The sequence below is a fragment of the Takifugu rubripes genome, chromosome 8 (genome assembly GCF_901000725.2).
Source record: "Takifugu rubripes chromosome 8, fTakRub1.2, whole genome shotgun sequence".
Lineage (NCBI taxonomy): Eukaryota > Metazoa > Chordata > Actinopteri > Tetraodontiformes > Tetraodontidae > Takifugu > Takifugu rubripes.
In genome coordinates this window covers 2,034,477-2,059,544 of record NC_042292.1, presented here as the reverse complement: position 1 = coordinate 2,059,544, position 25,068 = coordinate 2,034,477, and the positions used below count along the sequence as shown (strand labels likewise).

The window sequence follows — 25,068 nt, the reverse complement described above, 5'->3', positions numbered from 1 at the left end:
TAGACGGGTGAGTACTAAAGTAGTCATGGGACAGGTTCTGATTTCCAAGAGTTGAATAAAATTGCAATTTTGAAACCCTGTTTTTAGACATTTATTCCTGGATTTAGAATGCCAGACTTGTATTTTTAGTGTTATTTTAAATAGAATACACATTAATAGACACGCTGGTCTGTTATTTGTCATCAACTACACCTCTTATGTGGCTTACGGTATTAGTTACTTTTAGTAGCATTTTCACCTCCCCCCCGCCCACACACACACACACACACATCAGAGCAAAGCTCTATTTAGCAGCAGTTTTCGCTGATGAATTTGGACAACACACATACATGGAGGCTTCCATGCCGCACCCATCTGTTGGAGACACACAGAATGACAAGTACACACTGCTTATTTCAGTAACATATTAGTGCTAGTATTTTGGTAAAACTGATGGTGGCACTCCTGACCATATGCTGGACAAAAGCTTGCCTACTGTTGTGTGATGTATTCACTGCCTGCCCATGGCCAGTACAATTTGTCAAAAAAATGGTATTGTATTGTGGTAAAATCTCCGTAGCCATCAGCTCTGTCGCCACAGTATGTCTTTCTTCTGCAGCATTCCCTCTTTTACACCCCGCATTCCTACCTAATATTATTCATATTAAGCATCAGTGTGCCTTTTGCACTGCAAACTGGAACACCTGAGACAGATTAAGTCATATACCCGTCAGTGATGCCACCGACCTCGGGTCGTTTCCCCATGACTGAGTAGGCTTTTAGCATGAACTGCTCCTCCTGCCATTCTGCATGATTTACAGTATTTCAAAGCAAAACTGTGAACACAAGCTTTGAAAGAGGCTCGATTAGTTTGTGGCTTGGAGAACGGGGGGAAAAAAATAGGTCAATGTCAACCAAATAAGCTGCTTTCATCTGCACCCCAGTTCCTGTGTTCGTTTTAGGAAGCCGAATGTAGGATTTCAGTGTGCGCTAAACATATCATTCATCATTTCTCTGTTTCACAGTGGAAATCATTAGCAAGGAGACCGAGTGCCTACTGCAAGAGCACTCCGCACAAGCGCTTCAACTAAAAAGGAATCCGAGCCAAAACTATAGGAAAAATATCATAAACTAGCACATTTCTATCAGCATGTCTGGAGCGAATGAATGTCACAGTCAGCAAATATATTTTGCCATCATTAAAATTCTGTTGAGCGGTGATGGAAAATTTATGGGCCATGGGAGACTTTAAGCAAAGCTGCTACTTTAACTCGTAATTCTAATTCTACACCTGTCTAGTGGGCAGGAGTGCAAATAGGCAAACAACAGATCACATCCATCATGAATCACATGAATCATTAAAAAGAAAATTTTGGGCTCCTGAATGTCTAAATAGCTTCTGGATACGGTGCACGCAGACTATCTGAACATCTTAAAGAGCACATTTAATCACTTGGAATGCGAATAGCATTTAAAATACATCTTTTCACAATCCGTTGCAGCCAGCTTTGGGTCAAAAATGAGGGCAGTTAAGGGAATGTGTTTGTGCCTCCCAAGCTGTATTACAGCAGTAGTTGGAAATGGTTCATGCATTATTAATGCTAAGGTACGTCTGGTAAATAGTTCCAAGAAGTGTGGAGTGTTACAGTGCCCAAACACATGCACAGCACATGATAACGTGCGACCCCAGGATGTTTTATTAGGACTGTGTAAGTGTGAAACCAGCATTGCGCTGGAATGTGTTTGGTCAGTGAGGCTCACTTACATGTGGGCTGGAGTCATGACAACATCAAGCTCCTGACATGGTGGGGAAGGGGATCTAAGCATAACTGTGGAACCGGCCCAGCTGCTGACCATGGTAGAGATTCCAGGAAGGAAAACAACTAAAGACATGCAAATTGCTCAGGTTTCACTGCAGGTTTGTGTGTGTATATTCAGATGTGATAAAAACTTTCCCCTGCTTTTGTCAAACCCAAGTAAGTCTCTGTGAGTGAGAAGAACAGTATATACAGTACAAAAAGCAAAGATAAAAATAATATCATGCACTAACATTACATGGTGGATAAATAGATTAGTTACCCTATCATGCTTAACAACTAATAAATACGACTGAAATAATACATGAGGTGTGATGAAGATGCGGCGCCTTCATCACGCACAAGCTCTCCAGTTTAACAGCACAAATGCTACAGATCAGGGAGACCAGAAGCTGCATAGCCTCTAGCTACGCGCAACAAAATGTAACTGAAGAACATATTGTCGGAGTGCAGGGAGGCTGCTGGAAGCATCTCGAGCCGAATGGCCCGGGAAGACAAACTGAGCTCCATAGTCAGAAAATGAACATTTCTAATGAACAATATGAATGCACTGCTAACAGATCGGCTAAGCAATGTTTAGTATTTCCTCCCTGCGTGCCTGTAGGTTTTAACTTGAGACCATAAGAGCAGTAAAATACACTAGTCAATAATGTAACCAGTACCTGTAGAGATTAACAGAAATACACAGAAATGCACGGTACATGAAAATGATCATTTTAACGTCAAAACTTAGCCTTTTGATGGGATTAGAAACCCAGAAAAAGGACAAACAGGATTCTATTGATGTATTATTACATCATTTCCTTCCTGGTGGGTTTCCCCATCAAAGATTTGCTGAACAGAAGGGCTACAGCATTGGATACTGTACTCAAGCTGTCACATACAGGCACCACGCAGACATACACAACATTTTTCCACTTATTTCTATGTTGTCTGTGGAGTTAAAGTGTAGGTGAAGTGTAATCTATGTTTATCATAAAAACCAAATATCAAATATTTGATCTGGAACATTGCAGCTTCCTTTCTTTAGAACTTGCATCCCTTTGTAATTGTAGACAGGCACAGCATCATTTTACAGTTCTGGCCAAGTTCCTCATCCTGTCAGTTGCTCATTAGCAGATGGCAGGCTAGTTTGTATAAATGTCTAAACAAGGCTGGGAATCTCTCTTTGGGAGTTCAGTGTTGCTTCCTGATAATTTCTACAGTTATGTGCCAATGTTTTTTTTCCCTAATGGGAAATGGGGACTTGTTTAATGCAATTTTGGTTTGAAAACCCTTACCAAGCAAAACAGTAAACATGTATGTAAGGGAGACTAAAGTTTCCTCATTTATCATCACAATAATGTCCAAAAACTATTTTAAAAAAAGTTGTAGTCCATCAAGCTTGTTGACTGTTACAGTAACCTTTGAATGTTTTATCTGTTTGTGTAGTAGCAGCTAAAAATGCAGCATTGCTAGAAACAAAACACCACCAGATAACAGGACAAGACAAGCTGTTCATGTGATACTACAGAGAACAAATGCATAAATTAAACAGGAGTTGTTAATTGCTAATCATCGAACTGGCTTCAAGCCAAGTTCTGGTACATTTGTCCATGCTGACACCTCCAGAGACGGACATCTAAACCCCCCTGAAGGAGTTGTAACTGGATGCAGCTTGGAGCGACACTGCCTTAACTTGAGCTAAACGATGCGTTCTTTTCATATCCTCCACCTGGTCCTCGTTGGACAGAAGGCAGAAAAAAAAGACATTCCAGGATGTTGGAACGGGAGGTTTTGGCACTCGCTCTCAGTCATGCTGGGACGAGTCCTGGGAGAGGTGCCTGCTCAGGTCTGAACCTCCTCCTCCCTGTCAGCATTAAGGAGGAGCTGTGACACATTTGTATTACTAGATACCTCACTGAGGAAAAGCCTAATTTACAGCTTTAATTTTCTAGTCTGCAAAACACAGGTCCAGGTATGTTTGCAAAAATATACACACGAACGCAACAGTCCTGAAGATAATGTTAAAAATAGTTCAGACAGTAACCAACCTCTAGTAGAGCTGATGAATCCTGTTGCTGTTGATTCAATTTGTACTACTTGGTTTCTTTGTAATCCATGATGTTGTCAACCTCTTATCAACACTGGAGAAATGTGCAACATTCAATATGAATGTTGCACATTTCTCCAGTGGTTGCTGGGCCCGATTAAACCTTTTTACTTCATAAAGCATCTAATAGCTAATTGAAAGCAAGCTGTGCAACCGCAGGAGAAACAGCAGCCACCTCTTCTGAGGTCTGTAGCACCATGGACCCTCGGGAAAAAATATAGAGCAACAGCTTGAGCAGTTTGAAAAACAGCCTTTTAAATGCTACACGTCTTTAACATGACGCAAGTCGTCTCCATTGTGACATACACCCATAGTATATATAAATAAATAAATAAATAAATACATACATACAGGAACACAGATGAGCATACACACTAGTAATACAAGGTTAGGTAACATAATAGATTCCTTTATGATCAAACCCCATTGGCATTGATCTTGAGATGATTTTTGGACAATCAAAGGTCCTTCTGGCATTTTGGAAAATCCCCCAAACCTTTATTATTTGTTCATTTGAGTTACTTTGTTCACAGACAAACGCCGGCAGTAACATAACTTTCTTGGCGTAGGCAATGAAAATATATTAGCATCAAAGTACGCTTATCTTGGCAAGACAATTCATTTTACTCAGATTTGGCCATCTGTTTATAGTGACGATTACATGGAGGTGGTTCAACCACACAAAGGCATCTCATAGAAACTGACGTGAATTAAACGTGGTGGAGGACAAATGACGTCTTCAGCTAAATACACCATGGAAAAAGCAGAACAAATAAAAATGAACGGGTGAAATCCTGAATAACAAGCACACCCTAGATTATCAGTGTGTGCGTGCGTGCATCTAAACTGGTTTTCCAACTCTTTTTGTGCTTGCTGGTAGGCAGCAAAACACTGCGGGACGCTTAGGGGAAGCTCAAGGGTACCCGTCAATAGAATAGGAACTGACTGGGTGACAAAACACACCACAAGCAGGCAACACATGCATGCACACCAATGTTAGCCTATCTACAAAGTGTGAGAATGAAACAAACTGCAGTTAATTAGAAGTGTAGTTCTGGGAGTACTGGTGTGTCAGCAGATGCAGGATGCAGGAATGCTTACCCCCAGGCTAAATTGTAGGAGTACCACCAGTATGTGGGACACACATACAAAGAGACCGTTTCAAGCATTTACTCTCTGGAGAAAGCCCCACTTCACTATCACACACTTAGTGCAGCGCGTGCACATGCACGTGCGCACACACACACACACACCACAGTTTCTCAGTCACGTGAGCGTGTGCCTGTCCTTAATGGACGGTTGATATTTCTAAATGCAACAAGGATCCTCAAGGCTTTAGGAGCCTACAACTGTAGAAGGCTGCTACTGTTGGACTCTCACATGCAGGAGGAAACACTCGACACCAGAGAAAGGAGCCATATCTGATTCAATATTTCCTATAAAATTTAGATGAGCATTTAAAAGGCTAAGAAACCCATCTTGACTGAAATGGATACAGTCTTGTTCCGGCAGTGATAAATCCCACAAGTTCAGTCAAGTCCAAGTCACAACTTAAAATGTTTAATCACTATAACCGTCATGTTACAAATAAAGGCAGTGGGATTGTGAATTCTTCATAGTAATTGCAATACCAAAGCCCATATTTGACATTCTTCACTAGAAAACACAAAGAGGTAAAAGTAGAGTAGAGATAGTAGTGGTTCTGCAACGGCTCAGCACAAGAATGCTGAACTAATGCATATGGAGGAAACAATCACCAAAATTTTAACAACACAATCCTTGTCTGAAATTAGTCGTTGTGTGTGTAGTTTGTTTGTTGATCTTTGTTAAAACCACATAGCCTGTGGTTAGCTTTACTGTATAGCACTGCATGCAGTACGCAGTGTTGGCTGGATAAAAAATATTTTGGTGGGGCCAAAGTGACATTGTGTTTCCCTGTCTAGTCCAGTATAATAATTTAGATCAACAGTCAGACAATGACTGTAATCCAACAATGATTAATCTCCTCAAAATCAGCAGCTTCACAGCAAATTAACCATTTACAATTGTATAAGGCTCCAGCCGTGTTTTAGAATGAAAGGAAATCAAATACAATATTCTCATTGGTGATCAGCTAAATCTATAAAATCGACAGTGGGTGACCGTGTGTAGCTTAAGAAAATTCAACTGGACTTTCATTTAGACATTTCACCTCTCACCCCACGGCTGCTTCATTTCAGAAATGAAGAGGTGAAAAGGGAAAAAGTCTTTGAAAAACTAAAGGAGGTCCAGTTGAACTTTCTTAAGCCAAGAGTTCTCATTGACCTGGATGACTGAGAACATTCATGCACACGAGGGTAATATGATGAGTGAGTCGAGGGGGTGGGCAGTTGTTGAGAAGGCTACGTCTATTCCGCAGCTCGTCAGCCACGACTAACACTCGAACCAACTATTGCGAAAACTCCAGTTGAAGGCTTCATTTTGTCCCTTTGGTCTGCCGGGTGATTGTGAGGCCAGGGCTGTCGGGTCCTAACTCCTTAACACAGAGTTCCTCATTACATGTAGGCACACATTAGCGGGTAAAAACATTTATAACTGAATTTGTATAAATATATTTTTCATTTTCCTCCCCCGGGCAGACCACCACTGGTGATGCCTTCAAATGTGACTGGAAACTAAAGTCAGGAATCAGAGCCAGTCCTGGATTCTCAGACAAAAATGCCCACTATAAATTGCCTCATCCACCTGTAACCCCTAAGAGAAACGGTACACAGGTGTTTTTGAAGTGAGGCCGCACTGTTATGGCCAAAAAGCACTAAAATAAACCCACTGGCATTAAAGTCTTTTCTGTACACACAATGGTGCACCCCAAAGGAAAGGAAGGTAATAAAAGCAAATGCCACTTGACTAAATTAAAATAAAACTCACAATAAACTTTTATAAAGGCAATCTTAAAGGAAAAAAACTAAACAATCATGGGTATTCCCATAGCAATGAAACCTGCAGCTGAAGTGCGTATTTATTTATTTAATAGACAGGTTCATCCACGTTGTTGGGGAGTCATCGCGGGATGACAAAGCAGAAAGTGATATTTGGATCTTCTCATTCACTATGGTCATGTTCTGGAAGGTGAGCAAACGGTTGAAATAAACATAGTAGAGATCCACTAAGGTCACCAGAAAACCACGACATAAAATAAGCTCAACCTGAATGGTAGACCAGATTTCTTGTCCAACTCTATGTCTCCAAAGCTTGGAAATGCATTTTTAGCGGTGTCACGACAGACTGTAAATTGGTGTGCTGTTCTAATAATTGTAGGTGATAATTCAAACTGGTTTTCATTAAATTTTCATTGATTGCATCATTGCATGGATGATAAGGACAAATGGATCGTTACATCAGCAATATTGAAATGACTCGGCATTTTTCTGTTGTGTCCTCCTGTTCTGCGAGTTGATGAATGGTCGCTTCCTGGAATGATGCAATCTGATAATCAACATTATAAATAGAGAACAGGCTTTACTTAGGCTACTAGTAGATTATGGTACAGTTGTGGTTCTATGTCTTTTTACTAGGACTACTAATAGGACTCCCTCGTATAGAAAATGACAGGAAATGGAGCAGATTTAATGAATGTCCATCAACTCATTAGTGATGAGTTATAAGTCAGGGCAGGCTCAGTCATACAAAGGTCATTGATCTGAACACCTGCAGTCAACATGTCTTAGAGGCCTCGCGCAATATCCTGAACTGCAAAGGGTCTAGAGCTACGTCTTTGGTGTAGCAAGGAGTGCAAAGAGAATTTCAAATGAGCATGTGACCCCCTGTGACACCATCTGTGCCATGGGCATGTGAATGAGTGTAAATGCAAACTTGGGTGGTCAAAGGTAATGACAACAGCTCTGTATAAACACAGTTTAGCAACAATTAAAATGTACAATTGTCCTGATAGGATTATATTAACCAACACATTTCTCAGTATATAAATAAGGAAAAAACATAAAATACAAATTAGTGGACGATTGTAGCCCATTCTGTAGGGGACTGTGCTGAGAACGGGGGTTCTCAGTTCAAGACCCATTGCAGGTCAAGCTTGGAATGTGAAGGACACCTTCAGAGCACTGCCGTGGTACCCTTGAGCAAGTTACAGAAACCCCAAACGGTTGGCCTGCTTTTGCAGCTGATATAGGCTCCAGAACACCCTCATGACCCAAAAGAGATGTAGTGGTTGAGAGAAAGACAAAGCAAACGACAAAAATGCTGTATATGTTTGGTCTGATTCTATATCAAACATCAATAGAAGATAACCCGATCTGGCGATGACACACCAACGGTCTTCAATTAACTGTTCAGCCTCGTGTGAATTGGAGCAATAAAATGTATTATCACCAAGTATGTGATATAACACCTTGCAAAATGACTCTGTTCTCAGAGGAAATACGACATGTCCTGTTAATCCAGTCGCAGCGAATGAGGGATAAAACGACAGAAAAAGACTCAACGACCACCCACCGTGTCAGTAATTGATTACCGTGTCTGCTATGTTTGGCAGCATGCATGCACACAGATGCACAGGCTACACACTCAGAGGTCGCAGAGAGCAGGACAGGCATGACTAATCAATCGTCCTCCCAGCAGGAGTCGACAGGCTGACGAGAGGATTAAATAGTTTCGCCCCCAGACTCAAGATCCGTCTGACTGCGGCACTGTCACGAAGTACATTTTCCAAACACACAAACACTCTCGTGACCAAAGTTCTTCTTTCCAGCCTACTAAAACTCTTATTTTTGCATTTTCTTCAGGAAACTCTTTTAGTCTCACCCTCACCCCACAGTGAATTTCAGCTATTGATGACAGAAAACCAGACTGATTGAAAAAGGTGTGAATTCTGGACACGGTTCTGGTCAGGAAAAGCTGAAGTGTCAAGAATCCTAATGGTCTGATCAGTTTAAAAGTGAAAAAGTACTCACTGGTCTGCTCCACCTTCACCAGCAGGGGAGATGACGTCTTCTCGGCAGCCATGTGCCACCTCCCCCCTCCTCCCGCACTCTTCCCTTTTTCGATGAAAGCTCGGACCCTGCAGGCATACCCTCCACCATCCTCACCGCTCACCCCCGTTATGAGCAGCCGGTACTTCCCAGATCCCGTCCTCTCCAGGTTAGCGTCCCCACGTTTTCCCTGTGTTCCACCAATGGTCGTGTTGGAGATCACCACACCGCTGCGTTCCATGGTGATGATGTCGCGGCCGTCTGCCAGCCAGCTCACCTCCAGGGCGAGGCTTGGCAGGTTATCAGCAGAGACCGAGCAGATGAGGGCCAGCGTGTTACCCAGGGAGAGCACCAGAGAGGAAGAGGAGGAGGAGGAGGATGAAGCCTTCACACTGAGGGACTGACCTTGAGAGGACAGAGACATCATCTTGACGTTAGAGGCGGCAGACTGCAGAAACCAGATAGCTTTTGAAGAAAATACTCTTGATGAATGCCTAATGATTCCCCAAAGTAATGCTCAGACAAATACTCTTCAAATGATTAGCTTAAAAATTGCATCCATGTCTAATTTAGCTTTTGACTCGGCAAGAATAAGCTATTATTTCAAGCATAAACAGTCAAACATCTCAATGTCATATGGATCATAACCTTAAAGAACTTCATAAAATCTTTAGGTTATATTGAAAAGCTACTTTCTTACATATTGTCATTGCATTTTGTATTTTGGGCAACAGGCCGAGATAGAAATTGCCCAATTCATTAGCTAATGTGCTAAGTTATTGGTTTAGCTGCCCAAATAAGACAGTGTGTTTAGCCTGCACTCAATGACAATTTAATATTAATGTCAGGAGCGTGTTTAGTTTAATTCAATATAGTGGCAATCAACTTTAACAAAACTGCAGAGAACAGACTTCTTTAACCATGACTGGGATGTCTGAGTCTACATAAGAAACAACAGGCCAATTCAACCAGCATGAACACAAGAATGTTTTGTGAAATAAAAACTTAATTGCTTACTCTAAAGTTTAAAGATGTAGCCAATGTAAATTGAAGAAAGAGTCTACAGAATTCAAGATGTGGCCAAACATTAGATTACAGACAGAATTCACTGGTCGATTAGGATTTGCCAGTTTTAAGATTTTAAAGTGACTGAAACTGAACTAAATAAATACCAATCAAGTAGCTGCAGTTTCAGACATGCGTAACCACTGAAACTTCAAACTTAATCCTTTTCAAAAGCCAAAAGAGCATGGAAATTTGCCTCATATCTAATGCTAATATATCTATTAGCATGCAAATGTAGCCAATTATTTTACCCCAAAATAAATAGACAACAGTGCCAATTCATAAAACATTACTGCATCAGAAGACACAGAGTTTATCATACATTACAACAGCTGCAAGTCCCATGTAATAAAAGACATGATCATTGGCACACTTAGCTATAAACCTAGCTAAAAGTTAGTCAGGGATCATTTGGTACCCACTCTAATTAAAATGTCCCGTTATATTGTTGCAATCAAAGGTTTTTATTTTAAAAACCAACAAAAAATGCTTAAACTTAATTTCAGATTAAAGATAAAAGTTGGGTCAGCCTTTTTAAGAAACAACTTACTACTCTAAAGCGGCGTAAAGAGCTCTGGGGGGGGCTGTCAGTGAGGTAGAGGGAAACTCCAAACACATACTGTATGTGGTGATGATTTAGAACCCCTTCCATGAGAAATCTTTGCCATTTTCAAACTGTCGTTTTGAAAATGGCAAAGAGAGTTTGAACAAGGTCTCCAGTAACGACCAAGGCAGCAGCGTGTGGGCAACAGTGTCTGCAAGATGTCTGGAAAAGGACAAAAGAGACAAAGCCCACTCTGTTTGAGTTTTCTCATCCTCTTTACTCAGCTTAGTAAGTCAATATAGGCTGATTGTGTCCTGCTCATCTCTGGTTTCATTACAAACCACTTGGTGTTTCTGACTTACTTAAGAGGATACAGCAACCCCTGAACAAAATGAGATACGGTGACCACAGCAACCGCAATGAACGAGAGTGAGAGTGTTGGGGAGGGCCTCTCTCAGGACTGCAAGGGTCAGGAGCATCCCTCTTCCCAGGGGAGAGGATGCCAGTCATAAAGACAGGGAGAGAAGACTCTCCCATGCCCTCCAGAAACTAGCCAGTCATTTAAAACTGAGCCCTAATAAAACCAAGTTTAAGATCTTTTAAAATAGAAAGCTACTTTACAACTTGATGGGGAAGTGAACAGAAACTAACCTTTATTACTAAGTGCTCCCACTACTTTGTCATTAGCCAAAACCAAAAAAACAGCATCATCAGTTTCTGTGACATCAAAAATCAAACTTAGCTGCAAATAGCGTTCAATACACAATCTGATTAGGTCACAAACTACCTGTTATGAGGGTGTGTCTATTCGGTCGCTGTTAATTAGGAGGTCCACAAAAATCCAAAGTAATGCGCAATAAAACTATTTAAACTGCTTGTTGACAAAGTCATAAACACCCTCCACTGAAGACCTGCCTACTCACTTTATTCACCGTGAGTCCGTGGAGACGCTGCGGGCTTTAAACATATTGTTTGAAGACCGAGCTGCGCGTTCTTTAATTTAGATTCAGCCGCAGCCATACAGGACAACTTCAAGCAGGCGACTGCAGTGGGCCGCCTGCAGAAGCAGCTATTGTTCTCAAACGTTGAACAGAAACGCAACGCCATGTCTTCAGCTTCACCAGGCTGTGTGTTTGGTTTTAAAGTGTAAACACTGCTTCCAGCAGTTTTAATGGACCAAGGTCCACACCTCTACTAGGTAAACAAAGCCATAAAAAGGAATGGCTGTGTGGATTTAGTACATGACACAGGAGAGCAGGACTACAGTCCAGGAACACTCCAGGCACAGCTGCCACCTCTGTGTATTATTGGTTAGACATGTGTCTTTATTTCCTAAACAGGAAGGCTGAGACCAACTTCAGAGTTTCCATGCCAGGAAGATGTCTGTCTCTACCATTCCTGATCATGATGTGCCCGACTAAAATAAAAATGCCTCCTCAAGTTCCGTTTCATGACTAATATTATTACTGGTGGCGGGGAGCTAATCCTTTCTTCCTGGAGGCTCTTCCACTGGTTCACACAGTCAGACATCCAGACAAAAAGTCTGGTTTGTTTTGTTTAACTAAAAACTAAAAGAAGACCAGTCTTGCGAACAAATATAAAGATTTTTTTTTTTACGTGTTTATATAATGTTTTTGGTTGGAAAGTAAATGGAACTAGATACATTAAACCTCATTTGGTATTTATCACTCAAACTACAGGGTTAATGGCAAAACAGGGCACATAAAATTACAATAGTTTTAGGTTAATGACATATTCATCACCATAAAACAACAAATATGTTAGGTCACTTGTCATTTCTTTGGTCTTATATAGCTACACACTAACGTCTGGGCCCGGTGACCTGTCAGTTTTAGATCGATAGCTTCAGGACAACAACTTAGGAAACATGTCTAATGTATCTGGATGGGATTATGCGTCTATCCTTCTCCCCATACGTGCCTGGTCACACTCAAGGTTTCTTCCTGTTACAAATGCATTTATAGTTTCCACTATAGCTGTACAGTGGTCGGGCTCAGGGTTTCTGTAAAGCACTTAGAGACAATCTTGAGTGGAACCGCTGAATTGATATTACAGAGAAACAGAGCAGTACAGAAAAGCAAACCAACTTAAAATCTCACTGTGTGTTGGTGGCATTTCAAATATAAATACCAAAATGGGTTTAAGTCTGCGCCATCTTACCTGTTGGAGTGATAGAAACGGTCCCCATCTCCTTTAAGCTCTCTACAATCTTTATCCATTTCCCTCCATTTTCATGCGTCCATTCTGTTCCGTTGCACTCGTAAATCCCTTCATCGGATGACGTCACTTTGGTAATTACCAACTCAAACAATCCGTTCCTTCCGGGAACCAATCGGATGCCCCCGTCGGCGAATCGCCTCGCAAACTTGGCCCCGACGATCACCTCGCCCTGGGGACCAAATGCCAAAATTTCCTCGGATGTGGTCCCCCTCTTCACCGACCAGGTGACGGACAGGTAGGTCGACTGCGTGAGCTCCCGGGTGACGTTGCAAGACAAAGTGAGGTCGCTTCCCTCTGGGATGACTGGGGGTGGGGTCTGAGGGGAGACTTTGAGGGTATTGGGAATAACTGAAAGGAAAGAGAAAAAGAAGAAAAAAACATCTTTCATTTCATTGCATATGTAGCTTTTAAAGTTGACTCATTAGAAGAAAATCTAAGGATCACCATCCTCACGCATGTTAAACTACCGTAGTTTCCATTTCCTTCAACTCGCGTGAACAGCAGATGTTGCTCATCTTTTACAGTTGTTCTCATCAACCTAATATACTGTCACGGCTTTAATTCCTTTGATCAGTTATTGTTCTAATTCACCATCAGCCAGGCGGGTCGGGTTCTGCGGGTTCAGTGCTCCTTAAACCCTTTGAAACACGAACAGAGAACAAAGCTTATTTTCTGGCTTTGAATTCTATATTTCTCTGCACTCAAAATGAGCACTAGGAACCACATTTTCTTCAGTAAGATGTATATCATGAGCTTTGTGAGAGTTGGCCTTGTTTACAGCTATAGTCTGTTTACCCAATTATTTAATGATTTAAATTTAAAAACAAACCACCTACAAACGCTATGACAAAATAACTCAATCAAGGTAAGCTTGGCTTTAGCTTCTTGATAAAAAGGAGAAAAGGTGTGGATAAGAATGCTGGAAGACACAAAATGCAGAACTAAAGGTAACATTAAAGGGAGGTTAAAAATACCAAAGAAACAAAGCTAAAATTTTGGATATATTGTGTTATTCTTAACGCGTATGAGCAAGTTGCCCCCGTTCTTTTCATTTTGAACAAAGTTTTTGTACTAAACTTAATGAGGAGTTTCTTCAGAACTAGTGATGACTTGACAGGTAACCAGCGAGAGGAAGGGGAACCATCTTCCATACACAGTGATGAATGTGAAACACGCCCTGGGGAGTGTCTGTAAATGTTAACCATCAGCCTTCTTAATCTGCTATCTGGCTTTATTTTGTCAGGAAATAAAAGACTTCCTCTTTTACGTGGACTATAAACCTTCTGTTGGAGGTAACATTTTACCGTTTCGGGGGGGTCCAATCTAGTTTAATAGTCGACTCCAACGGTGCTCCGTTTCTGCATGTCAGCGCGTGTGATGTAAATTCTGAGTCAGTTAGTGAGGGGGAATTTATAAAAAAAAAAAAAAAAAAAAAGGACGGGGGGGTCTTACTTCTGGAATTCTGTTGGGTGGACAGCTTTAGTTTTAAATGCTTCTGTGACAATATAAGCTCATATCTTTGCACCACAGGGTGGAAAATGCCATGAACTCTAAAGACTGATTATGACAACTTACACTCAACAAGTGGACACATGCACTTTACACATCTGTATCACACTCTGAATGAATGCAGACTTATAAAATGCTCATTTTGTATGCATAAGCTTCAATAAAATTCTGATAATCATATATTTTTTGTGTGCATGGCCAAACTGCAACCTTTAGTACATATAACACAGGTGTGTATTTTGTTAATAAATAACCTGCCCTATTAAAAACGGCTGGTTACTAGTCTGGAAGTGTTTCACAAGAAACCTCTTTAGCAGCCAATGCTAAAGGGCAACCCATACTTTCATTTTGTTCATAGCTACAGAACTAACAGAAACATAAGTGACTCGATTACTGTTTTTAATATAAAGAATCAGAATATGAACAATGATGGGAATTCTCATCTGCCCATATCGTGTCTGTGCATTCAAGGTGAAGCACTGACAATAAAACAACGATGGAAAAGGGAAATGAAACCAATAAAGAAGGAAGTGAATGTGTGACCGCTGATTCATGCACTTGCTTTCATCATTATGTCAGATGAGTTTATAATGGAAGCATTCTGTGAGCATGCATTAATGAATTCTGGTAAACAGTTGCCCTTAATGCGTTTACGTTTTTCCTCCACAGACGACCTGGACGTTTCATCAAAGTGTATGAACAAGAGGAGCTGAGTATTTATTATTTATGCCTTATTGTGAAGAAGACATGATGCAAAATGATCAAATTTATCTCTATAAGTCTGAAAAAAATAAATAAATCTATTTTGGCCTTTTTTTGCAACTCTACTACTGGCAATATTACAAATATTGATTTGAGGGAAAAATCAAAATATTTTTTCCAAATCTTTTCTGGAGTTTTTTTTTAAACTTGTCAAAGTTTAACACTTAATATTAATATGAATGCTGGTGCGTGTGCGTAGAATATCAATAACACACTTATAATTTGATGCAGTAGTGTGGAAGTGACAGAACAGTACTGGACACCACCGAGACAGGAAATTGTGCTGTGCTGAGACGCGAGTATAGCAGACAACAAAGACATCCTGATTTAGGTTTTGCTCCATCAATTAAAATGAGCCTGAAACAAGTTTTTGAAAAAGCCTCGATGACTTGTACTCTACTTGCTTCTTACATAACCAAACAGCCTCTGCGGGTCTCTGTGTGTGTGTGTGTGTGTGTGTGTGTGTGTGTGTGTGCCGATGAACGTGGCTCACAAGTCTCAACTGGTACAACCCCCTCAGGCAGCAAATCGAACTCATCATCGTTGTTAACTGCTGACAGGCTTGTTCTCCCCCTCTCTCTATCTCACACACACACACACCCACCATCATACGCTACTAAACACACAACCCTACACTATCTCTCTGGTATATAAACAGCACCGTCGAGCTAATTCGGGTCTAAATTTAACAAGGTGTCTGGGGAGCGGTACTGGGAAGCAGCTCAACACGATGGTGCGTTATGGTGTCGACTAACCTTCTGCCAGAAAGCCTCTCAATTTGACTTCTGCTGAAAATCTCTAAGCTTTGCAGCACAAACCAAAATTTCAAGAAATTGCCTTTTAAACTGCTACTTGATTACTGCAGAAAATGTGTTTGTTACCTAATAAAGGGGGAAAAAAATCCAAAATTCATAGAAAATTGGAAAATAAATCTATTTACAGTAATGTCTGGAGCCTTTATAGAGGTTTAAAAGTAATATTGATTAAACCTTCCTTCTTTGATACATGTATAAATATAGTAGGCATTTGCAACCTGAGGTGCCACCACGGCTACATCTCAATGTAGCGTAGCCACACATCAGATAACCAATACCAGAGCATCATCTTCAATGGCTCGCCCTCCCCACTGCACTACTCCTACCTGTCAACAGCTTTCCACGTTCCGCATTTGCAGCGAGAAAATGACAGCTAACTTCTGTGGTGCTGTTTTTTAAGCTGTGAATTTGGGGGTGTTGGCTTGTTTTCCAACACCATGTTTAGAAGAACTCTACTTGATCTGGTTGATCGTTGATGGTTTTTCATTCAAGTGTATTGTCAATACAGTTAAAAATGCTTACTATAAAATCAAAAGTGTAAAATTCTAACAAATGTTCTGCAATTTATTTAAAGAGGACAGTCAAAGCCTGAACATTTCATATGAAGCAATGGTATAAGCAGCCACAGTAAAACATCACTGCAAGAAACTGTTGTTGGGCAGCGACGGACACCGAGCCGGCAGAACCCAGCTGACCAATGATGCTCTGAGCAGATTCAGCAAGATTACGGAAGAAAATTACTGTAATTCCAACCAAACACTACCCTGCAATGTGGTATTTTTAAATCCCCTTTCAGTCCCCACTCTTCCTCTACTGAAACCTCTCGCTTCCTCCCACCTGACATCTGCTCCCACCATGACTCGGGTGTGTTTGGAGACGTGCGCGGCATGCGCTCCAACCAGAGCCAGTAATTGTCTAACGTCAGCAAGGCCGTGAATGTAGGAGGATATGTAGATGGTCAGCAAAGCATTAAGTCCTGGTGATAGCTGCTAAATGAACCGTAGCCTTTAGAGAAACACAACCAAGTACACAGTAGAAAGCAGCTATGACAGCTATCATTATAATCTACATCTCAGTAAAAATGCCTGATCAGGGAGGAATAACAGTTAAACTATATTCATATTTAGAAATACCTTGTATTATTAATGGAAAAATATGTTTTGAGTAAGCAATTATTCTTTTTAGGCTAGCAGTTATGTGATTTTGAAACTTGTGCCATGGCTTTGCTAATATTAAACAAGTGCGTTCACCTGGGGGTTTCGAACATCTGCTTTAATTCACGAATTTGTGAGGACTTTTACAATAAACTCTGTCCACTCAAACACACCCTTCCCTTACCAATGAGCTGGACCTGAGCCTCATAGTTGCCGCTGATGACCAAGTCGGTACTCGGCGTCTGACACCAGTAGAGGCCGGCATCCTGCAGCTTGACCTCGGTGATCTTCAGCTCCACCTCACTGTCCTCGAGACGAGCCACCGTGATGTCACCTGATGCCACACGCTTGCTAAGCGACGGGTGGGAGTAGCTGGCATCGAAGGTGGAGATTATCTTAATCCTCGTCCCGCTGGCATCTCTGGACATCACCCATTCAAAATCCTGCCGAACAGAGTGGGGTATGAATGAGAGACGAATCATAAAAAGGACGTTTTTATTGCAGTTCCTTCACGATTAACTGGTGAATTCAGTGTTTCTATTCAAGACTACCGGTACTTTTAACACTGCCAGAACTTCCCAAAACAGTCAGTCACCCCATGGAAAGTCCCAAACAAGAGTAAAAACGTTTCTGATAATATCCTGTTATTGAAACAGAGATTCACAAAACCTCAGAGGGATTAAGTGACCTGCTCACGAGGGCCCCCATAGTCACGGACATCACATCTGATGGAGATTGACTGACCCTCCACTCTGATTAATGGACCAGGAGAGACCGTCACCACCCGGGCCAAGCAACCACCTGCAGGAGGCACAGAGAGAAATGAGAAAGAACATTAACAAAATAATCTCCCATCAACTTACATCTTAATCACATTTTAATGAATTCATTTTAATAAGATTCTTCAGGTTTTGAACTCTTGCATTGGACCCTGCATTTAAAAAAAAAGTCAATAAACTTTATTATAACCGCTAAGAAAACTTTGACAATAACATACAGAACCTGTAACGTGTCATAACATATTTAAAGCCACTGTTAAATGAACAAAAAGTATAAATGTTGTAACTCTAAAAACAGTAAAGGAAGAGAATATGCAACAAGAGCACAATTATGTATATTAGAAAAAAAAGGACAGAGGAAGTGGTAGGTTTTCGTGACAGACAAGTTCTTGCAGAGCTTTGTTCGATCTAGATCTCTGGAAAACCCACAAACCTAAATAAGTATAAAAACTAAAAATAGTCACCACAGCTGCCACGTCTGACTGCCACACATACAAACAGATGGTAAAGATACAGACAATTCAATGCATCATTTGGGACAATTTTAATCAAATGGCTGCCGGTGCTGTAACCAACAGCTTCGTTTTTCTTTCGCTCTCCTTTGACTCCAGTAATGAAGCTCAAGAGCCTCTAAATGCTATTATTCTGCAGTGAAATTAAGCAGTGCACCGAGGGCGTCATATCCTTATCCTTTAGATACTTCAGCCTGACAAGATCAGCACTGCATCCACACCCACATTTAGAAAAGCTTCTGCAAAAAGCCCCAAAAGCTGTTGTCTAACGTATGCATGTGGTTAAAAATAAAGTAATCAAAAATAAAAATGATTTGTGCATGCTGTGTTACACTTAAATCTTTGCACCAGCCCTCAGATTGTTGCACCTTGTTTATGACAGGACAAAGGTGCTAAAAACTGTTTTAAGTCTCTGCGTGCACAGATGCAGGTTATATCACAACCCAGACACTGAAAAGAAAAGAGAGGGAAAGAGGTAAGGTTAGACTGGATTAACTTTATACCAACTGCATTCATGGTTGGATTTTTAATCCGAGTAATCAGCAGATTCTACTTTCCATTTCAGGCAAATTGTTTGCTGAAATCTTCTGACATTCCAGTGAGTGGAACATGTAGGAGCACGTGGCAATTCCAAATTCCAAATGTATGCCTTATTCCACAGCATGCACTATTGATGTGAACCTGACCAAGGTGAAGGTAACCAGGACATGCTTCTGCTTCACAAAAACAGATAAATCACTAGCATGATAGGTATCCTGCCACACAGCAGCCATATCAGATCATTTAAGGAACGTGGACGGACTACATTGGAGCGGCCCAAAAGCAAAGGCAGGAGACATTTCCTGCAGGCAGCGCGGTGGTAGCTCAGTCTGTTGGGGGATTAGGCTGAGAGGTGGAGGATTCAAGCCCCACTTCAGACACAACTTCTGTCAGTAAGAGAAGGTGCCCGAACACCATCAGAGCACTGCTGAGGTGCCCTGTAGCAAGGCACTGAACCCAGGAGTGCTCACATAGGGCCCGATGAACTGATGACCCATCCAGGGGTGGACCCTGCCTTCGCCCATATGTGTAGCCTCCCTGTGACCCCGAAAGGGGAAGGAAGAGGTTAAGAAGGGGAGACGAGACCTTTGTTCTGCCTTCAGGTAATGCTGTAACAACCTGGGGCGTATCAGCATCCCAGCTTGTATTTAGATGTCTTGTTTTTCTAAAACGTCTGCTCTCTTTCAGGGCGACGCAGGATCATGATACACTGCTGCAGAGACTACTGTTTCAGTAACCTGTAAAGACTGCAGGAATGGTGGTGAGAAATGGATAAATTAGCTAAAAATGTCCAGCAATCGCGTGTATTTCAACACAGGTGGGAGGCTCCAATGCTAGGCTAATGAGAGGCAGCTACACCTCATCTGAAATGCATATATATACACACACACACATACACATATATATATATATATATATATATATATATATATATATGTGTATGTGTGTGTGTGTGTGTATATATATATGTGTGTGTATATATATATATATATATGTGTGTGTGTGTGTGTGTGTGTGTATATATATGTGTGTGTATATATATATGTGTGTGTGTGTGTGTATATATATATACATACAGTGTGTGTGTATATATACATACATACATACATACATACATACATACATACATATATATATATATATATATATATATATATATATATATATATATATGAAATGGCTTCATCTCAGAAATTTAAGATTTATTCCTGAATAAAGCTAAGAAAGGAATGGCTAATATAAGAACTTGGTGAGGCGCCTTGTGCTAAGCCTTTAGAACAGACAGTTATTATCAACAATGGCTAACAGTGGATCCATATAAACATGTGACTCTGTTACTCTTCACCGTTCTGTGTTGTGACAGCCTGTTGGTCACCAGACCAGTTCCTGTGTTGGTGGTGGTTACAGTGTCTCACGTCTGTTAAACTGGTCACTGTTTAAAAGACATTTCCTTTGAAACCCGGCTTTTCTATGTCTAAATAGTGATCTGTGGTTGGTATCTTTGCCACGACAACATGCTACTTTGAATTTTCTGCTGGTTCAATAACTGCAAAACATATTGTGAACTAGTGTAAATCTGTCTGTCTGTCAGTCTGTGAAGGTTCTCAGTCACCCAGCTCATGGTAATTCTGGTAGGTGAATCATAGCAACTGGACTGTTTGAGCTTCATGAAGACATTTCGCCTCTCATCCAAGACTCTTCATCATCTAGCTGACTGTTAATGGCTCCTGAAGAGTACAAGGATCTGGACCTTCCCAACAGTCAGCTAGAACGGATGGATGAGAGGTCCAGTTGCTATGATTCCACAATCAAAAATAGTGAGAATCGAACTATTGATGACTGTGGCACTAAAAGAAAAACTAAACAGACACACGAACCCTTCACTTCCCTGTTTGTGGCTATTAAAAATAGCCAATGTGGGCGTCATCAACCAACCAAATTCCTCATCTGAAAGAGTGCCTAAACCAAAATGTGCTTGTGAACCCCTGTGATGGACCAAAAAAAAACACTGTCACCAAAAAAAAACACTGTCAGTACAGTTGAAGTCGTCAAATCGATCTGTGCCTGTACCAATCAGCAGATTTAAAGGTTTTATACAAATGAACAACTAAAAAGTAACGATTTGCAGGCTTACTGCAATTTCATTGTGGCGAAATACCTAATGACACTATAAGAATACTGCAAGCTTCCATTGAAAAGCTTCAGAACGTGAGGCAGCACCAGGGTAAAACAATAAAGATCAGATATTTCCTCGACCTGTATCACAGCACAGAGAGCAGAATGTCTAACTCTGGAGTTGGAAGGTAAAACCACCAAATATCATGTTATTAAAGCGCTTATGATGATGATAACAATAAAAACCACCTTCGGAAGACCTTGAAGGAAACAGCTCTACTGATACTATTAATGGCTCATTTGTTCATTTTGTTTTTTGCATATTATCCTCCAGCATCAGTCAAATTCTCCCTCTTTTATGACTCATAAAGGGTCTCTAACAGTTTCTTATATAAATGCAAATTATGACCCAAGACAAGACTGATTTCTTTCATTTGTCTCTGCTTTCCGAGTTGCGGCACATTCAATTAACGTGCACACAAAGATTTCTGCAGCGTCATGAAAGGACTCTTATATACAGCACACTTGGTAGCTGGCAGGACCATTTGGAGCTGAAATGAGACATGTATAGCTGGCAGGTGCTGAGATCTACAGTTTTCCACACTTAATTTCCAGCCTGTCTGTCCACTGAAAATAAAACACTTGATCGATTTAAAATCAGTAGAATATTTGCATCTATATGGGGAGTTAAACATCCAGGTGAGTTTAGGGGATAGTTAGCTTAGCAGATATCAGCAGAATCCTTGCCAACAACATACTGTGAGGGTTAGGGGTAACCCAGAACCTTTGAAGCTCATGCCATAGCTTGCATGTGAAAGTGCATTAACAACCATACAAATACTGGATTTATCTCTTCATCAATCAACCACCTTAGAAGTCTCCATTTACACACTTGCTGGCAGCCGCAGACTGAACACTGGTTTCAGAATTTGCTTTTTAAAAACAACCCCCCCCCCCCCCCCCCCCCAAAAAAAAACAAAACAACTAACAACAGGTCTTTGCTGAAGGTTCCAGAAGGCTGAGATTTCCAGCCTAGCTGTCTGCATCCTACTTTGATACAAACCTCAATGAGGAGGTCAAGCTAGGGACAAGTTTAAAATCTGCTAGCAAACATGGAAATCTTCCTCAAATATCAGGATATGGCTCAGCAAGCAACTAAATATTTGGTTCTTTCCAAGTTAAAGTATTATACCATCAAAATAAGGACGACGTGCCTATAAAAATGTTACTGAAGATCTTCTGACTTACTGCTAGAAAGGATTTATTTACAGTATATTCAATGGAATCCAATAAAGGGTCACTAAAAGGGACAAATCTGTCTTCCTGATATATTTGCAGGGGTATGTGCCCATCATCTGTTTGGAAATCATCCTCTACTGTATATTTCTCAATGATCCAGAATATTAGAAGGCCATCCCATAGATTACTGGAGGAAGGAGTACAACTTTTAAATGAGTCCTGTCTCACAATACTGATTGGTCCATAAGATAATTCCATGATCCAGAGGTTTATCAGGTTCAAGATAAAAATGAATTCTTCCGCTGACAAATTCGAAATAGGCAAACTAATGCAAGTGAACCCATGACTGCCAAAGCCGATGCAACAAGTTTTCAAATGTCCTGGCAGAGGGTACGGGGTCGAATCACAAGGTTGTCCACCACAGTAGGAAATACTTTGACCTTATGATGCAAACCTAAAGACTGACAATCAAACTAAAATGGTCAATAAAGCACGACAAACATCACTGTATAGAGGTATTCATGGACTCGACAACCCCGAAATATAACACTTAACTAATCTTCAGTGACATTTAAGGAAACTTCCCTCTTCTTCGAGGAAAATTTTTGAGCCATTATGTCTCCAATAAGCGAGTGTAAAGTTAACCTTGAAGCTCATTCTGCCTCTCTAAGCAGTGTGCATACAGTCACAACCATAAGCCACAGCGACATTTGATCATCTGGCACTGCACTAATTTAAGCCAAGACCCTGTGACACACACACTCTCTCAAACACACGGCATCCTGCGTTATGCTTTCGAACATATGGCAATTGCAGTGTTGGTCTCTTTGGCCCCGAGGTGGCCCAACAAACAAGTCCTGGTTGGGCCCTAAGGTCAAAAGCACCCAAATGACCCCTCTCCTGACACTGCTCTGCTAATTTGACAGTCTGGTTTGACTCTGGTAAAGAATCCAGACTTTTTCAAGATGTGAAAGTGGTTGGTTTAAGTTTAGAACTAGCTTGTGTTCCTTTTGGATGTATACTCAGTTTATGTTGCCCAACTGGGAATTACAATGACATCATCTTTCTCCTGAAATATGTCACTGTAGTTGGAATATATCCCTCCTTAAAAATGCGGATAAATTCAGATATTGGATTTTTTTCCACGTAATTTTGTCGTCAAATTTAACTTAAGACAAGTGGGTACCAGCTCAAGTGAAGCCAAATTTATAATTAAAGGGAATCACGCCTTTATATCCAAAACCGGTGGCGGATTCCCTAAGAAACCATAGTATTCTCACAATTTCGCTCTCTTTGAGGGGCAGTCAAAGAAAGAAGGGCAGAAAGATTATTTTAACGTTCATTTCCAACTAGCCTTCAATTCGGCATGATTCGGTAAGTCAAAACGCGCCTTGTTACGTTTTATTTTTCAACTTTTTAAGTGCGTCAGGTCGGTGCATCCGTGGGATTCTCCAACAGACGTGACAGAAACGGGTGAAATTGTTGAAAAGAATGAAAATGCACTACCGCCAAGCAAATACACATATCCCGAACTGATAAATAGAAGATAAAGATGCGATATGTGATGAGGGCTGGCTTCCATCGGACAGGTGCCGTAGTTGACAAGCAAGCTACACCGTAGTTGACAGATTTCTGAACGGGCTTCAACAATGGCTTCTCTGCAACGTCTACATGGATCCGAGTTAATTAGCTCGAAGGAGATAATAAACGCGTCTTACCGAGCATTGAGAGACAAAACACGAAGGAGAGGAGACACTTGTCCATTTTCTGCCCTCTTAAACTCGACACTTTGGGTAGTGTTCCCGGCGTTCCTTTTGTCCCGAGCGGGGTTAGCAGCGGTTCTCTCCCGCCGCCGTCCGTCAATCCAATCAAAAGTATCCGATCCCAGGCTCCGCTCTCCGGACGGTGGCGTATCGGGCGGAGCCGCAGCGAAAATCAATGCACACCCTTTAGAAGTAGTCCAGGTCCATATGATCGGGCTGTTCACACCGAAACCGAACCGGTTTAATACGCGTGCGTGCGCGATTGAGTGCGAAATGAAACTAGTGGAGAGAGAGGGAAAGGGAGAGAGAGAGACACCGGAAGTTAGGTGACGGGTGTGGGGAGCAGGAGGTCCAGGTGGAGACTCAGATATCCCAGTTTTGTTTTAATATCTTCTTTTGCTTCTGTTTCAGATTTCCTGCATTCGAATTAAAACCAGAACCAAAAGGCATTCCTGAAAATGGTTGGTTTGATTGGTAGTTCATTTAAAATACAAATTCTGGCAAGTCTACAGGAGGGGATGAGGGCCAAATGGGAAAGCAATGCACCTTTTTTTTTGTAAATTTTCTTTTTCCTCATTTATATTTCTACTTCTCTCGCTTCTCTGTCAGTTTAATCTGAATTTTGAAACAAATTTTGGTTTCATGATCATTTTCAACTAAATTTTAATAATTTCTTTAAATTGTGCAACAGAAAACAGGCTATTTGAAGACTACGTATTCTGAAACAATATTCTTTTTTTGTGGGAAATGGTAGTTTATTTTTGTTTCAAGATAGCTTTATATTTGTCTGTTAATACTAACATTGATTTCATCCACATTGTGCACAGTACATACTTAAGGATCATATATAGATTCTTGCTAGTAGTTTTTTTTATGTGTAAGCTATAAATATTCTTCAACATCAACTATTATCCGTCAGGCTGATGCATTTACATTTTTTAAACTTTAAAAACACCCGTTTCTGCCCGCTAACACGGCATGATTCATACATATTTTTTTTTAAAACTGTCTTGTATATAAAGACTATGCCCAAACCCAGAGAGGAGGTCAGAGGTCATGGTGCATCACAGGAGGTGTTTGGGTTTGCTACATATTTGTAAAATATGTGCGTGTGTGTTCTTGTACTTGCTACCTTCTAAGGCATAGGTGTCAAACTCTGGCCCGTGGGCCAAATT

At 41.0% G+C, this 25,068-nt stretch overlaps 1 protein-coding gene across 2 annotated transcripts in view; it reads right to left on the bottom strand.

The window, feature by feature from the left end:
* Positions 1-24,198, bottom strand: part of LOC105416754 (prostaglandin F2 receptor negative regulator) — a 45,059-nt gene extending 20,861 nt beyond the window's left edge. The window contains exons 1-5 of one of the 2 annotated variants that reach the window (XM_011606064.2): positions 23,849-24,198; positions 17,634-17,746; positions 17,130-17,388; positions 12,646-13,053; positions 8,838-9,260 (exon numbers count right to left, since the gene is read on the bottom strand). In XM_011606064.2, the coding sequence (XP_011604366.1) occupies positions 8,838-9,260; positions 12,646-13,053; positions 17,130-17,388; positions 17,634-17,746; positions 23,849-23,894 (1,249 nt within the window). In that variant the 5' untranslated portion in view covers positions 23,895-24,198. Of the gene's footprint in view, positions 1-8,837; positions 9,261-12,645; positions 13,054-17,129; positions 17,389-17,614; positions 17,747-23,848 lie in introns of those variants that run through there. The other variant, XM_029840243.1, reaches the window with a different exon arrangement.
* Positions 24,199-25,068: the final 870 nt, after the last annotated feature.